Consider the following 17,162-nt stretch of genomic DNA (forward strand, 5'->3'; position numbering starts at 1 on the left):
AGACTAAACAGAGTTCTGACAGAATACAGCAGTCCTTATAATCCTCACTATTTATCTCCCACAATAGTCTGCAGTTCATTGTTTCAGTGTCTTTGTAAATCATGGGCTCTGTTGAAATCACAAGAATGTAGGAAGGAGTATTTTCAGCCGAATTAATAAAGCCATTGTGGTGGTTTAGCCCTTGTTACCACAGAGTTCCTCGCTCACCCTTCCCGCAGCGGGGTGGGGGAGAGAAATTGGGAAGAAAGGAAAACTCGTGGGTTGAGATTCAGACAGTTTAACAGAACAGCAAAGGAAAACTACGATAATAACAGAATATAAGGATATTAATATATACAAAATGAACAGTGAATGACTTCTCACCACCTGATGTCCGAATGACTGCTACAGCCCGTCCTGAGCAGTGACCACGAAGCGAAACTGAGCAGCAAGCAAAGGAACAAAAGGGAGCCAGCAAGGTAGAGGGAATGATGCCAGCAAGCAAGAGAGAGGTGGAAGAAGAGGAAAATGGATGGATGGCCCCGCCCTGGCCAACCCCCACTTATATACTGAGCATGACGTTTATGGCATGGAATACTCTCTTTGGCCAGTTTGGGTCAATTATTCTGTCTGTCTTTCTCCCAGCTTCCTGCATCTGCACATCAGTGAGACTCGGAAAGCCAGACAGTGTCCTTGGTCTCATTCACAACAACTCGTATCAACAGGGTGTTTTATCAACATTCTTCACGCACAAAATCCAAAACACACCAGCTACTGAGAAGAAAATTAACTCCATCCCTGCTGAAACCAGAACAGCCATCATGACAAACACAAAACACTTCTTCCTTTGTAGCACGTCTCTGGAAAGAATTGTTTGTTGACGAGTCGCATATTAACAGGTTTCTGCACTTACCTTCATCTCTGCCAGGCAACTGCTCAGAAACAGATCCAGATGAATCTTTCCTGGAAAGTGATCTTTTAGTCTTCCCCTGCCCAGTACGACTTCTCTGACGCACCATAAATCCACCAATACCTAACAAGGAAGCAAAAATTCAGTATACTGATTAAAACTATGTTTCATAGTAAGAATGAGAGCCAAGATTCTTCTGCAGGTAAAAGGGACTACTGCATCTGTAGAGGTCTAAGAATGAATCTAAGATTCTTGAGGAGTTTGCATTCAGAGTTTTACGAAACATTTCTAAATTTTCATGTCTCAGTGGGTATATATGTAATTATCAAAATGATCAGGAGTTTGGGACTCTAAAACATACACAAGAAGTTCAAATCACGAAACCTGGCAACTTTCAGATGTTGGTTTTCCCCTTCCTTGGCAAGCTGATGAATTGCTAGAATCAGAAGTGAATCTACCAAATGAAACCTATTAAAGAACATTTAAGGGCCATAAAAAAAAACCTCTACAAATTGCTGTGGAGAGCCCACCACTCCACATGACGGTACTAGAGAAGGATGTATCACAAAATAATCAACATCATACTGCCCAAACTCCAGAATCCTTCACTAGAGACTGACTGCAGTGCTCCTGATCCTTTACAGTTGCTGTGTATGTATGTACATACATCAGATTCAGGTTTGTCTAGTTTTTCAGGGAAATTGCTGGGTGCAGAAAACTAAGAGACAGCTGCTCAACTCATGATCCAAAACCACTCTGAGCAAATGCAACTCTTCTCTCAAGGAATCAGCAGTGGAAATAAATGGCTTATGGAGTTACATTACTTGTAGAGAGAAAGGAAATCTCTGTTAAGTGATGTGGGGATGTGGGTTTGTACCACCAACTCCATGAGGTGGGCCATGATGGAAGGCAAGATACACGTGGGCACAATCTGCTGAGACAGGGCTCTTACACAGCAGTGTGGGAAATGCATGGAGAGGGTAAAAGGTGGTAGAGATGTGTTTAGCTACTGATAGAGGAGCAAGAGAAACGGGACCATGTTGTAACTCCTGCTTTGTCTCCTCCTTCACTGTATTCCTTGCCTTCACCTCCTCAATCGCTTCATTGCCTGTGTTCTCCTCCCCTACTATCTTCATAATCAGAGGATATGGCCTGATATAGCAAACAGGATGGGTGTGACTGACAAAAACTACAATCAACATATCCACAGTAGTGGGAGGCTGCAAATGAAACACACAACCACCATCTAACATAGAATCTGAGGCATACCAAGGTATGTAATATAGGGGCTCTTCAAAAAGCCAGGCAGTGTCTAAGCACAGCTTATTATCTTGGGTTCAGTTTTAGCCCTAATGAATCAGAGCTACTTCCTACAGAGTCACTTAGGTACCTTTAGCTTTTTCTGCCTGGAAACAGCTCAAGTGTTTCTGCATCCAGGACACACAGCTAATCCCCAGTCAAGATAACTAAGAGGCAACTGCACTAATAAATTAAAATAAATTAATTAGTCCAATAACTGAATTCATTAAAATTGACTGCCAGAAGCAATTTGCAAATATTTAGTCAATTACTCTTATCAAAGATTTCAGAAAATAAATAAGATACCTGCAAAAAGTTATCTGAAGTTCAGATATTGCCAGATAGATGTACATACATACATACACAAAAAAAACCCCTGGCCTTCATCAATTATATAAATACAGTACATTTTCTTATCAAGTTAAGAATCAATACAAGGTATATATTTTAACCGCTAAGCAATAATTGACAGTATACTAAGAACAGGCATACTGCTGAGCAGCAACCCTTAGAAAAGTATTTTGATAAGAGGACTAAAAACTATTTTAAACAGAACAGGGGAAAAAATCTAGAATCAACAATTAGCAGTAGTATACTTCAGAATTCCACACTATTTTCTACTTTTTAAAAAAATTATACAGGAAAAAAGTGTTAAAACAAACAAGGGACACACAATCATATAAATTACTCTATCTTACCAGGTCTATATGGTTTTCGCTTCCTTTTTTTAATCCCATCAGCTCCTTCTGCTACTTTGGTATCATCATCCACAGCTTCCCTTTCTGGGCTGGAATCTGATTTTCCATCACAATCCATAAGATCACCTTCTGCAGAAAAGAGGCAATGGTAACTTTAACTGGAAAAGGGAAAGAAGATGTTTTTCCAAAATTTCTACAACTGACTGATTCCTGACAAACTGAGTGAGAATGAGAGATTTTTCAAAAGAGCGGAAGACACCCACAGTCTAAACACTTTTGGGAAACCCACTCTATCAACACACAAAGACCCACTATACACATGCATGTCCTGCAAGATGATGACTACACAAAACCAAAGAATAAACAGTATCATTACTGCATACATGTGAATCTGTGAAATTCTTTTGATGCCCCTTTCAGCAGCTTGTGCTATCACATTTTCCAAGTGTCTGAGCAATTTTTAGCCATACCTCAAGGAATTTAACACACAAGATCTACTTTGTTTTGTTTACTGTCTTCTTAAGTTTTGTTTGGTAGGACTTTTTTTTTATTGAGAAGACAGACTGAAAAACAGCAGCCTGCAGTTGGAAGGTAATGTATGATGACGCCTAGTTCGGAGGGTTCTTGACTTGAAGCTGTGTGACTGACTGAAAGTAGACCTAACTATGCAGCAGAGTTTGACTTAGTAGAAAATTCAGCCTAAAGGAATTACTCAGCCTTGAAGATGAAGACTGTAATTTTGAGTTTGAGTTTATATTCTGTGGGAAAGCAAGGTAGAAACAGATGTAAAGTATGATGGCATTAAAGAGCCTTTGGCATTGAACAGAGAGTGAGTTAATTCTGTTTCTGATATTCCCAAAATGTCAATATAATAATGACCCTGCATCTTCATTTTACTGTAAAGCTTTTGAAGCACGTTAAATACACTCTTGCCTCTGAAAAGATACTGGAATTCAGATTTCTTGCTTTGGATTTAGGTGAATAACTCTCTATGGTCTAAAACCACATACAGTTGTAAGAGGGAGAAATACTGTTACAACAGAGTTGGATTCTTTCCCATCACTTCTGCTGTGGTAGAACTACAACCCTTGCTCTTCTACAAGCTGGTGACGGACCAGACTTTCCCATCAATGAAGACTTTTCTGAGTTCTACCAACAAAGCTGGTGGCCTGACAAAGGCAGTCCCCACTGACCACCACAGCCAGTTCCCTCCTCCCCTCAAGAGCATGGCTGAGCCCTCTTTGCAACATGTCAACTTCTGGCCGAAGAGAAACCTGCTTGAGTGCTAACGCGTCCTGCTACACAAAGCAGTACGCCCCCACAGTGGTCCTTCCCATTTACTTATGACACTACAAATAGTAGCAGAAGAGCCACATTAAGTCTACCAAAACTGAAGCTCCCAAAGCAAGCTAAACTTTCAAGTGCACTTTAAAATGTGGAACATCTGATGAAATGCCAAACCTGATGAAAACCTACAGATGAGATGGTAACATATTTACCACTAGTTCAGTTTTCAGCAGTACAGCCTCTTTTTTCCACCTGGAACTTCAGAGTGAAAGTAAGGGTTACTCCTGTTTGCCTGGAATTACTACAATATGCTGCTCCATTCAAAGCTCTGGCACAGCTTTATTCATCTAGATGCTTACATAAAGATTACAGACATTCAGAAAACAGGCACTGATCCACTCCACAGAGTACACGCAGAGCTTCCAGGAAATCCAGCCAATCTACCACGTACATGCTGTGCTGTCACCATCACGCACAGGAATGTGCTCTAACTCTCAAAAAGGCGATTGAAGGTGATCAGAACTGAAATTAAAGTCTGTGGAAGCTTTGGCTCTCCCTTTCATACTCTGCTATTACACGTATGTATCTTGTTATCTAGTTGAAAAGGGATAGCTATAAAAGCCAACACGCAGATAATGAAGCTAGACTAAGTTATACAAATAACAGGCCCCCGTTTGTAAAAGTAAAGATGATTAATCACCGAAAAAGAACAACAAAGGAAGTGGTTAATTTTCTATCTTGATGCCTTCAAACGAAAATCAAAAGCTTTTCCGCTTTCAACAACCCACCTAATGGACCACATGAAAGTATGAGATGAAATTGAAGAGTCAGTGTAATGCTAGGATCATGCACCAAATCCCGTGAATACTGAAGGAAATGAAAGAAAAACTAGCTAACTGTTTTTAAGGTTATAAACAAATAAAGGGAAGCTATTACAAAAACAATACACTTCTAGTCAACAGCCGTTGGTAAGAATGTGCCAACCAAACAACGGGAACAATATCTGTATCAACAAGTTAACACCGAAACTGCACTGATGGTTAAACTACCCAGTTATCGCAAGTATACTCTATCTACACTGCATCTAAAAAAAGCTTCGTATGACATTTAATCTGATTAACAACCAGGCAATGTTGCATAAACAGAAAGCGCTTCAGACTGTGGTGAGGTGGGGTGCCTGTATTCCTCTGTTCCTCTTGTAACAGACACCTGCATGACTAATGTAACGACTTTCACACCTACCATTTAAGTAAGCCTTTCCCCAGGCCATGGATTAACACCTATTCTACTAACAGGCTTACTAGGACCTACAGCCAGGCCACAGCAAAAGAGACAGGAGAACAGGACTGCACCATGCTGGCCACTGTTTCTAGCGCTGACGAGCGGGGATTTGAAGAGTGGGGCTAGCTGCTCCTATATGCTTTTCCCACTCATCTCCCAGCTTTGGTCTCCTCCAGCTGGGGCTGCTGCACTTGCTCAGCTGTGAGAGAAGCAGATGAGACAAGTACTGGTGGCCCTGAGAGACGTGGATCTTTGCTCCACGTCTAGACTTGTGGTGGAAGGAGCTCTCCCAACGGCTTCTACCATTGACTGCAATGTCATCCCCACACACAGGGATGTGTTTGGGCAGGGAAGCATTAGCCCAGATCCCTTAATCTCTCATCAGCCTTGGAGGCCATAAAACCACTGTTAAATCTTCCCCTCCCTCCATACTACACGATATCCCATCCTGGAACCTCAAACCCTTCAGCAGGACTCTACATACAGCATCATCTACTTGAACTAGAGGAACATTCAGATTTCACTTCCAAACTCAAATTCTGTCTTAAATTCTACTTTGGGGATGAGGACAAACAAAATGTTCATTTCATCTATGGAAATAAAAGGAGGTCTTTTTTCCCCCTTGGACTCTCAGATCAGTCGACCTTATTTCAGAAAAAAAGAAATACTCTCAGCAAAGAACTTTTTACTCCACTTTCCCCTCTGTTTTAAATACCAGCTTTACAGTGATGTAGACATAGCTTTGCTGAGCCAACATTAACACTTTCAGTGTTTGCACTAAGTCTGAGAGCCTCAAATACACGTGTACTCAGTGAGTGCACAATATTTCCCACAGGTAATCAACTCAAGTATTAGAGAAAGAGAGAACTTGTATTGCCAGTGTTGCCAGCCTTAAAAAGGTGAGTTTCCCATAGGATGGATGACCCATAAACACAACAAGAAGAAAAGTCCCTGAAACGGACAACAACCAGCCATACCTACTGTTCAGGTGATTTCCATAAAGCATTCTGTACAGAACATATGAGTACCAGTATAACAAAAGCTCCCAGGGATGTCTGCAAAACACACATGTACTGCAACACAAGATAAAAATACATCAAAAGTAGACTGCTACCTCTACTGTCATCCATCTCCCCATCTCTTGAGTGTTCTGACTGGGCATCTGGGGGTGTCTGAAGCACAGCCACACTATTCTGATTTATAATCTTCAGTTTAAGCTTTGGTTTTGTCCGTTTTCTTCTCGGTACTGTAACAGTTAGGCTCTGTAACTGAGACATGCCGGATTCTGTCAAGCAGACTCCATCCTGGGTGTATGTCTTCGGTGGGTCTATAAAAGTTAAACGAATCATAACAGCAATATAAAACTCTTTAATTTACAAGTGTTAGGTTTTTAGGAATAGCACTTTTAAGAGTTAAAAATCCACATATATGGAGCTGATTCATGAGTGAGGAAATTGGTATAAATAAAACAGAGATACCTGATACTGTCTTACACGTTACAGTTACAGCTTCATAATTTAGTCTGCTGTCAAATCCAGTAACAACCCATTATATTGCTACAAAGCAACTGACATCAAGGAGTCATTAGACAGAACGATTTTATTATAGAAACTGGTGCCTTGTAGGGTATTTTTGTATCCCTGGCACTCACAGAAAACTGTGCAAGTCCTACTTCGGGTCCCCGTCGCTTATCGGCCAAGGTCCTCATCCAGCCCTCAGCCCTGTATTAATGACCCGAAGCCTCCCAGAACTCCTGCTAACTCAGGCAAGTGATCAGCCCCATTTCACAGGCAGACAAAACCCAGTTTTATCAGGTGAGCTGCTCAAGGTCAAATTGGAAATCATGGGTAAGACTCACATCTCCCAAGACCTGCAAGACTGCTTCTTTCTCAAGCTGTCACATGACAATTTAGTCTACTGATAAAACTCTGCTGTTCCTTAATTCACCATGTACAAAGGCACTGTCCCCTGTGCTGGGGCCCTGCAAGTGGAGGTTTGGGAACTTTCAGGGAGTTACCAGATAACAAAGAGGATGCAATGATGTTTCTGCTCTTTGACACCAGTGATTTGATAACACAGTTTTTGAAAATATGTAAACATCGTAACTTTTGTTCCCTTTAACCAAAAATATTTTCTTATGTAATGTCTCACACCTCAAAACACAGCTAGTTCTGAATGCAATTTTTCCCAGATGACTGTCTTCTTACATTGAACTAGAAAAGAGTGTTTGCTTTAAAAAAAAATCACATGCTTTTATTCAGATTGAAGATCTGAAAGGAGAACATTCTCTCAGATCTACATTTGTGTAGTAGCAAATGAAAAAAAATCTGACACGATGGAAGCTGTCCTAACACAATGGAAGCTGTTAGGTACTATCACTATAAAAAGTCACTTGTGAGTAGGCTTGTCAAGATTATGAATTCCTAGCACAAACCAGACAAATACAGAAAAGCTGTGTCCTCCTACAGCTGTAAACATTTGTGTACATGCTTGACTCAGCCCCACTGTGTTATCAATGCTAATATTAAGGCAAGCAACTAAGTCTGCAAGATCAAAGTACAATTTAAAGTAATTATTGTTGTGCAGGTATGGCAGGCAAAACAGAAGAAAGAAGAGAGAATGAGGAAAAAAAAATGAAAAGCATGCTGCGGTAACTGAAGGATAGTTAATGTTGTGTGTTATAAAATCATAGAAAAAGGAATTTTTGTCTCATGTAAAAATATACCCTTAAAATATGCTAAATGATCAAAGATTAAGCATTTACATTCTTTACCTAGTTCTTTTGATTTTGAAATAATCTGAGCTCCAACTGATGAATCACAACAGTCCAAAGAAGGCACTGAAAAATATAAGGAAAATAATTTCAACTTTTAAAAATGGTGACTCGATTTAAACTGAAACTATCAATTAAATCTTCCCTCAAACAGTTCCACTGAACTCCCTATTTTATACTGTTGGCAACATTCACTAGCACCTTTAAAATGAAGTGCTTTTCAGCGCCACAGAAGACGCGAGTACAAAACAAGCCTGATACAAACTGAAGTTCTCTAACTTCCTAGAGCCAAGAATGGCATTGGAAAGGCACTGAACTCAATGGTAAACGATCTCCTTCTACTGGACCAAGGGCAAACGAATACACTGGATCTACTGGATTGGAAAGTAACCTCTACACTGGTCATGACGTTCAGGATTTGCTGCCCTAAGTGTGAAAAACGGACAGGTTTTGTGAATTGGGTATCGACCTGCTGTCGTATTTCCCCAAGGAGGGGCAAACACACTCCGACAGCTTTGCACACAAGATTCCAGCTGTGTCTATGCTCTCAGGTCTTTTATACAACATATAAGAGGACAAAACAAAGCTGTCATACCTGAGAACAGATGATACATGACTTCTTGTAGTTACATAGGGTAATTCCTATTCAAGATAATATTAATAAATCGAACATCAGAAAACTTGATTTAGAAACTACAGCTTGTGCGCTTCAGGGAAGCACTGGAACAGTGTGACTGAACAGTGATTAAAATGTCCTACACCACTAGGCTACTCTTGTTGTGGGCAGAAATGCTCTTCTCATCTGCCTTAATTACAATAACCACAGTCACTAACCTGTGATGTGCAGACTAGAGTTTTAATATTAGTGGTGACTTTACAGAGATTATGTAGACAGAGTTAAGTGAAGTGAAAATTAGAAGCTTCTATCTCACAAACACTGAGAACTAGAATTGGAAAACCTGTTAGTTTAGCACAGTTAGCATTACCATATAATCGAGTCTATCCACACTTTTTTCTTTTTTTTATACCTAGAAATCTTATCCATGCTGAATTTAATACTCATACATCAAACACTTTGCACCTGCCACACGAAACCATTGAGGCAACCCACGTGTGGGAGTTGCGGTGTTTCTCAAACACGTCAGACCACTGCACGTGAGCTGCTGCTGACCACCTCACACACAACACAGGAGCTGGGGCCAAGACTAGGAAAAGCAGAAAAGCTTCCAAGTAACGCTTAAATTCTTTGCTGAATACAATAATGAATATGAAATCTAGAGGATGCTTTGTAAGCACATAAAAATATAAGGAAAGTGAGAGCCTGTCTTCAAAAACTATAGTCCTTTAAAAGTTTTATGTAAGGTGTAACTAAAGTATATAACCTACAGAAAACCAAGTGCAACTAGTAAATGGAAGCAGTCTATGAGAATTACTGAAAAACTGATACACAGGAGTGGAAGGAAAAGACAAAGAAGAAAAGAAACTGAAAATATGATTTTGGAAGAGACACTGAGCTAGAGGGAAACAAAAAAATATGGGACAAGCAGCAGGATGGAAGATACTCAAAAGCACTGAATTGAAACAACAGAAAAAAAAGGCAGATTGTAAGAAATACTGAAAGTGGAATAAGATGTCATCTGTTCATTTAATTGCTTATAATTTACAAGATGTTTTAAGACAGAGATAGCAATTATTTGATTGGATTCTAAGGTACACAAAAAATCCAGAAAGACTGCTGTGAATGGGGATTTGAAATCCTTATTTAAAAGTCAAACAACAGGAGCATTCTTCTGGTCCATGTCCGGTTGTGAACAATTTCAGCTTTGGAGACTGAATGGAGTTGAAACATTCAAATAAACAAACTGATAGAGACAGAGGTGAGGCCATCAGAGACCAACTCACAAAAGCTGCAGAAACAAACAGTGTTTGAAGACAGTATCAAACAGACTTTCAGAAAAGGAGCTAATTAGAGTGCAGATTAAGGACTGCAATTAATAAAATGGATAACAGAGAAACAGTACTGTTCGAGAAAGACTGGGGGGAAAAAAACCTAAAAATTGAACAAAAAAGTTCTTTTTGAGGCACTTAGTTGAAGCTTAACCAAAACTATTACGCTTCTTTGCAAAAGGGTTTAAACATGATGAATATTGTAGAACATTTAGTAGCTTTAGTTGAAAATAAATAATGGCACAGAATACAATACGATGAGAAGAATCAGTTTCAAAAAGAAAAGGAGCTGCCAGTTGTAAGGGTGTAATAGAAAAGAACAATTCAAGGAAGAAATTAAATCAGCATAATGGATGGAGCTAAATGGTTGATGTACAAAACACTAGCAGAACACTACTGGGTGCCTGCATACTGTGTGCGCGATGCAGGGACTTCTTTGCAAATACAGGAACTTACAAGAACATACAAGTTGACATAACAAACATGCCAAATAATAAAAAATTCAAAAGTTAATTTTTTTTTTTAACATATAGCATTACATTGGTTTTGAATCCTGGCAGTCTGGAGCATCTCTGAATTAGTAAGTGATACAAACTCCTCACTGCCTCTGTGGGCACGCTTCCTGGAGCCACACGTGCAGCTACCAGAAACCGTTACCAGATCAGTTGTAACTAGCTAAAGAAAACCAGGCAGAGCTGGTCCCTTTGCCTCCTGCAGAGAAAGAAAAAACACCACTAAGGGAGGAGGAAACTGGAGAATGCGGATGGAGACAGAATGGGAGTAAGTGAGGAAAGGATGCAATATCCAGATGGGGATATGACATACAATGGCAAACAACAGAAAGGCAGAAGTGATGGAGAGATGGGCAATAATTGCTTGTTTAGGAGTGAATGTAGATCAGAGATGCACACACCTCTCTTGAATGTCCAGGAATTACAGCAGAGAGGAAAAGCTGCTGCTACCTGGAGCAGCTGCTAGTACCCAGTCATGACAACATTCAAGCAATTCTAAATCAGAAAAATTTTTCAACAAGGCACAGCAATACACTGAGAGACACATGTTGTAACTTGAGACCACACCAAAAGAAACCTGATTAAACACTGATCAGAGACGATTATTTCAAAGGAATCTAGTAATGAAGGCTTATGGTATACAACTTTGGAGTAAATGTTACCAAATTCTGGCTTTTGATATTGCATATATGTTCAAGAAGAAAAAGCTATTTATCTTTTATTTCTGCTTCCTGAAGATAACTGTGTAAGGTTATCAGATATGCATCTGACGTTCTTAAGTTGAGATAGGGAAGAGCTCTTACAAATTCAAAGTTTCTATATTCTGAAGTGAGAAAAATGGAAGCTCTTTCTCAATGTCCACATGCTAGAAGTATTTATTCGTCACCAACAACAAACCTGCAACATATTGGTATGTTACTAGATTGAGGGGCTCTTGCTTCTTCTAGAAAGCAAGCACTTAAAAAGCTTGTAGTAATACTTGCAACACATCTGTGATACATCAAATGGAAAAGTAAGAACCATCCCAGTAAGAATCCCACAATATAGTACATTTTAAGAAGCTTTCTACTGTTAACTAACATTTGTATCTCTAAGTTTATCAAATGCTAATTGTTCTCACCTTGAAAAAAAAAGAATTGTAGAAAATTTTCAAAGGAGTTTTAGAAGAATTAACAAAAGAGTGAAACATTTCACATAAAGGTACATGCAAGTATTTCTATGGCCATGCTGCAAATAACATACTCAGACATGCATTGTGCAAATGTAGACATGTTAAAGATATATTATATATACTGAGTCAAAACATAAGAGAATAAGCAGAGAAATTCATCTTACTAAAAAAAAAGTGGAAAAAACCTCCAAAGAAAGCTTGGGAACTGCCTAGCAGTCTTGCAGGACTAGTTCCTATTCCTCAAAGACAAACCTAAGCAACACAACTTCATGAAGGTGTGCAGGAAGGACTGACTCGTGGGCCAGCTTATGCCTGGAAATGAAACATCTCTTATACCATCTTGTGAAGTTGCTCCATCTCACATATTATGGGCTTTAATTATCTCTAAAAGGTAGCTCTGCCAGCTCAAAAGAGAAAGGAAGAGGGAGTATTTCCTATTTGGTCCTTTTTGTTTTAAGTGGCCAAAGCTTATTATCAAAAAAAAACCAAAATCTGTGTTTTTCCCACTTACAAAACTTCTTTCTTTTTCAATTTGTGAAAGCAGATCTCAAAAATTAAGTGACTTGAAGCATAAGTCATTCTTACTTCTAATAGCACTAAAGTGGGATACTTGGAAGTGCTCCACAACCATGTGTAGTTGACAAGGGAGCATATAAACCTCCGAGGTCATGTCAGTTAGTTACAGTTACTGCAATGCTGTTAGGAGGACACTAGATGCTCTATTGAATTCTCCCTGGCAGATCTCTCAAACACATGCCTCGTTATCTCTTCAGTCCTGATCAGGAAAGCCAGTCTTACTGGCTTCTTCTTGGTGGCTATGAACATTTCTCGAAACACTTGCTTGTTCCTGTACCTTCCTCCTACGATTCTCTCATGATACCCAAATAAAGAGTTAATGTGAACACTTCAATGTTCTGTTAGGCTAAAAATGGATATAACGGTGTCATTGCTCTGTTGAGGTAGCAGACCGAAGCAGAAACTCCCATGAGCTGACACGCAGAGAAAACAGACTGGGGATACCACCCTTGTAGCAAGACCACAAATTATGTAACAGGCCAATCTAACTGCTAACAGGCCACTCACAGGAACGTTAACCAGCACCATCCCACAGAACCAGATGCTGCAGCTGTGCTTAAAGGGAAAAACTGCAGTAACCTCAGCTCCTGAAGTACCACTCCTACAGAACTGAGTAATACACACTAATGAGGAAGTTGGTATATATATTCTCCATGGAGAAGAGCAAAGTTCATCAAAAAGAACTGTACATTTTAACAAACAAGAAGGGGGTGACTCCCAAGCAGGAAAGTATGGTGAATTCTTTCAAAGACTGCAGCTAATAAGGGAAGCACTGGTTTTAAATACTGGGAGAGCTGATGGAGTGGCATTAATAAAACATGAGGGAGGAGGGGAAAAAATGCTTATATGGACTGTTGTTACAGCTACTGCTGCTTTAGACAGCCTCGAAGCATCAAAATATAGAAGGTTCTTCTGCTTGGAATTGATTTTCAGATTCTTCAGCAGTTAGTAACTTCAGAGAATTGAGCTTTCATCCTTCCATTTGACAAAGCGAGATGCCTTTCACCTTTTCAATATCAAATGCTTTTAGTTATTTACGCAAATTATCTTCAACAAATCTATTCAGAATTCCCCCTGCTAGGTTTATTTTTGGCCTTGCAGCCAATCACTAGAAGGTGTGAAAGAGCTGAGGACACTTCCAGAAAGCCTTGAAAATGAACATGAAAAATCTTGCTTCTATCACGAGCCCAGTCTCCACCAGAGAAAAGAACCATAACACATTCCCAAACCTATTTATTGCAGTGTGAAATCCTGCCATTGGTTTCAAGTGTCTTCTTACCGTTTGTTGGTGGTATGTATGGCCTACAAATGGTACAGTCAAAACCCATATCAGCTATGTTTTCCACTTCCTCCTCTGTGTTTAAGTTCTGACAGATTGCATGCATCCATCTAGAAATTAAGTGGGGGAAAAAATACAATTTAAAGGAAATATGTGGTGTTTTAGGACACCCAAATATCAGTATATGGTCCAAGTAAACGTGAAATACTTGTTTAGTTTAAATTATCTTAGGTAGAAATTATTAATCAGGTCCTCCATAAAGAGCATTCCCCTACGGTGGTGTGTGCTAAATACGGTACATACAGCATCAGATTATCTGTTTCTCTTCACAGGAAGGAACTCTATAAAACAACATCCCGGAAGCAAATATGTCTTAATATTATAATTTTCTCCCTATATTGCAATCATTTTAACTACTTACTTGATACAATGTAGATTTAGCCTCACAACAATAGTCTTGTGAGGTAAACAGTTTTATTTTATTTAGTTTTATTTTTACAGAGGGGGAAAATGAGGCACAGAGTGATTAAATCAATTTGCCCAGAGTCATATAGTTAAGTCTGTGGTACAACTAGAAATGAACTAATAAAAGAGTTCCGAGATTCAATCCAGTGCTCTTCACCACAAGACCATTCCTTTCATCTTTAGATTTTTACATTAAAGGAAAAAAAAAAAAAAAAAGAAAATAAGCTTTAAACAGGAAAACCTGTAAAACGTTAGAAATCCTTACCGATCACATCGTCTACACTGAATTATAAGCTCTTCATCCCTGTAAGTGCGATAGCAGATTGGGCAGGTAGACAAACTTGCACAGGGAGCACACTGTGTGTAATTATTTTGCCATTCACATCTTAAACCTGGAGAAGTTGCTCCACAGTGTCTGCACCAAACACACCTGCAGAACAGACAAAATGATCTATTACTTTCAGTTCACAGAAAGATTATTTTGTGGCTTTAAAACCCTCCTACTTAGAACTGGGTGAGTAATTAAGTTTTGTATCATTAACCACTTGGAGGGAGGCAGAGCTCATTTCAGGTCAAACAGTATTTTAATAGAATGAAAATGGTACTATTTAGATTTTGACTATTACCAACATTTTTGATACTTTTTAAAGAAAGCTCCCAAGTAAGAATTCCCTTCCATCTACAAAAACAGGCAGACAGGTGTTTGTAACAGCTCAACAGGTCAAAGGAGCTCCTGCTTCCAGCTGCCATTTATTTTGAGATACGGAGGTGTAACCATGTCAGAGGTCTATTCTGTTTCTGTTTCACCCAAGTTACACGAATAGTTTTCAAAGGGTTTTACTTCTGAGAAAAAATTGCTGAAGCACCCATTCATGTTTCCAACTGAACACTGGAATGAATATTCCGACAACTGTAAATTGGATTTGTTTTGGATAAGAGTTTCAAAATAAAACTTCTGTCCACTTCTAGTTACTTGGTTTTTGGCATGAAGAAATAGTATTAAGAGGAGATAACAGTTTCCCTATTAAATTGTTAATTCAAACAAATAAAAAGTGTTTTTTTCGTTCTGTTTAACGCACCTGACTCAAGAACAATTAAAACATTATTACAGTTCAATTGACATTGCAAATATGAAGCAACAAAAAAACCCCAAAGAGGCCAGCAGTCAATATTTCTGACCCCAGAACCAAACACACCATTTGCACTTCCAGCCTCCCTTTGGAACTGTCTGCAGGGGTGGATCTAAGCAGTACGTGTGGTAGCTAATGTCGCAGTCATCACAGAGAAGCAGTCTTCCCGGATCTGTCGCTTTCCCGCAGGCTTCACACACCGTGCACTCCAGGCACCTCCAACCTTTGCTAAGCACCACTTTAGTAATCTGCAAACGGCAAGGTAAAAATTATTTGAGAACTGCTGTATGAAGTGTGATCACTGTAAAATTAAGGTCTAGCTAGCGGGGCACACGATGCTCTTCTATGCACGCTATCCACATCACAAGTAGCTGTTTATCAATGAGACCTTCTGAAGCTGCAATAAATGGGAATGGATTAAACAGAAAGGAACTGTAATTACTGATAGCTGATACTGTTTGAGAACAGAATTTCTTCAGACAAACTAGCATACCAGAGAATATACACTACACTGGATCTGCATGTAGGACAGTTCACTCCTTATAGGAGTAGCTGGTCCTGTAGGATGAAGGAGAACACATGGCTGCTTTTTTTCAGATATGTAGTAAAGCCAGGATTTGGGTCGCTATAAATTCTGTATCCCTCCTAAATCATCTGTGACAACCAGTGTTGGGGTTTTAGTCATCTGAAGCAAACAACTAATTTATAGTAATTAATATATAATGTAAGAATCACAGAATCATAGAACGGTTTGGGTTGGAAGGGACCTTCAAAGGTCATCTAGTCCAACCCCCCTGCAAGGAGCAGGGACATCTCCAACCAGATCAGGTTGCTCAGAGCCCCGTCCAACCTGGCCTTGAATGTTTCCAGGGATGGGGCATCCACCTCCTCTCTGAGCAACCTGTGACAGTGTTTCGCCACCCTCGTTGCAAAAAATTTTGTCCTTATATTCAGTCTAAATCTACCCTCTTTTAGTTTAAAATCATGACCTCTTGTCCTATTGCCACAGGCCCTGCTAAAAAGTTTCTCCCAATCTTTCTCATCAGCCCCCTTTAGGTACTGGAAGGCCCCTAAAAGCTCTCCCCAGAGCCTTCTCTTCTCCAGGCTGAACAGCCCCAACTCTCTCAGCCTGTCCTCATAGGAGAGGTGCTCCAGCCCTCTGATCATCTTCACAGCCTCCTCTGGACTCTTTACCTACTCTTAAGAGTAGCATATAGACACAAAATGAAATTATAGTTACATTAAATACAATGTGGCATTTTGTAAAGTACATTTAGAATAAAGTTTTGTAACACTTTTTTTTTTAAAAAAACCCACTTCTACACAGATGTACTTACGCAATAAACAATACAGAGTGTACAGTGTATATATTGCAGTAAATAGCTTATTATATGCCTGCTAAGTCATCTCATACCATTCAAATTGAATTTTCACACATTCCCTCCTAGACTAATGAATGTAAAATGTATTAATTAACCACTCCAACTGCTGTCAATTCTGACAGCCAACAGACAAATTGAATCAGCTAAACCTTATGCCCCTAGTAAATGAAGAAGATGCAGTATAATTTTTTTCTTTGTTTTTAATTCTGCTTGGATTTAGTTTCCAAGCTTATATCTCAAACTGTTATTTTAACCAACTGCTGGATAATCAGTGCTACTTATGGTGGCGAAATTACAAAAAGGTTAATTTCTCTTGAGGCAATGCACACTATAAAATGACATTTAATTAAAGTCTTTCACAAGTTGCATACAAATAATGGTCACATTAGCTGATGAGTATCTAACAAGTCAATGACTCCCCTAATTACCACAAAACCGAAGGCAGCAAAGTGCTATTAAAGTACAATATGAAA

The 17,162-nt window shown here is 39.3% G+C and overlaps 1 protein-coding gene across 11 annotated transcripts in view; it reads right to left on the reverse strand.

Moving 5' to 3' along the window:
* KMT2C (lysine methyltransferase 2C) overlaps positions 1-17,162 on the reverse strand; it is a 197,257-nt gene that overhangs the window by 52,628 nt on the left and 127,467 nt on the right. For 9 of the 11 annotated variants that reach the window (XM_086741820.1, XM_086741826.1, XM_086741825.1 and 6 more), the window contains 7 exons: positions 15,374-15,555; positions 14,443-14,607; positions 13,713-13,822; positions 8,228-8,293; positions 6,569-6,781; positions 2,887-3,015; positions 893-1,012 (listed from right to left, as the gene is read on the reverse strand). In XM_086741820.1, the coding sequence (XP_086597946.1) occupies positions 893-1,012; positions 2,887-3,015; positions 6,569-6,781; positions 8,228-8,293; positions 13,713-13,822; positions 14,443-14,607; positions 15,374-15,555 (985 nt within the window). The remainder of the gene's footprint in view (positions 1-892; positions 1,013-2,886; positions 3,016-6,568; positions 6,782-8,227; positions 8,294-13,712; positions 13,823-14,442; positions 14,608-15,373; positions 15,556-17,162) is intronic. The other 2 variants (XM_086741817.1, XM_086741824.1) reach the window with 2 other exon arrangements.

This window comes from Chlamydotis macqueenii, chromosome 2 (assembly GCF_036417535.1).
Source record: "Chlamydotis macqueenii isolate bChlMac1 chromosome 2, bChlMac1.mat, whole genome shotgun sequence".
Taxonomy (NCBI): Eukaryota; Metazoa; Chordata; class Aves; order Otidiformes; family Otididae; genus Chlamydotis; species Chlamydotis macqueenii.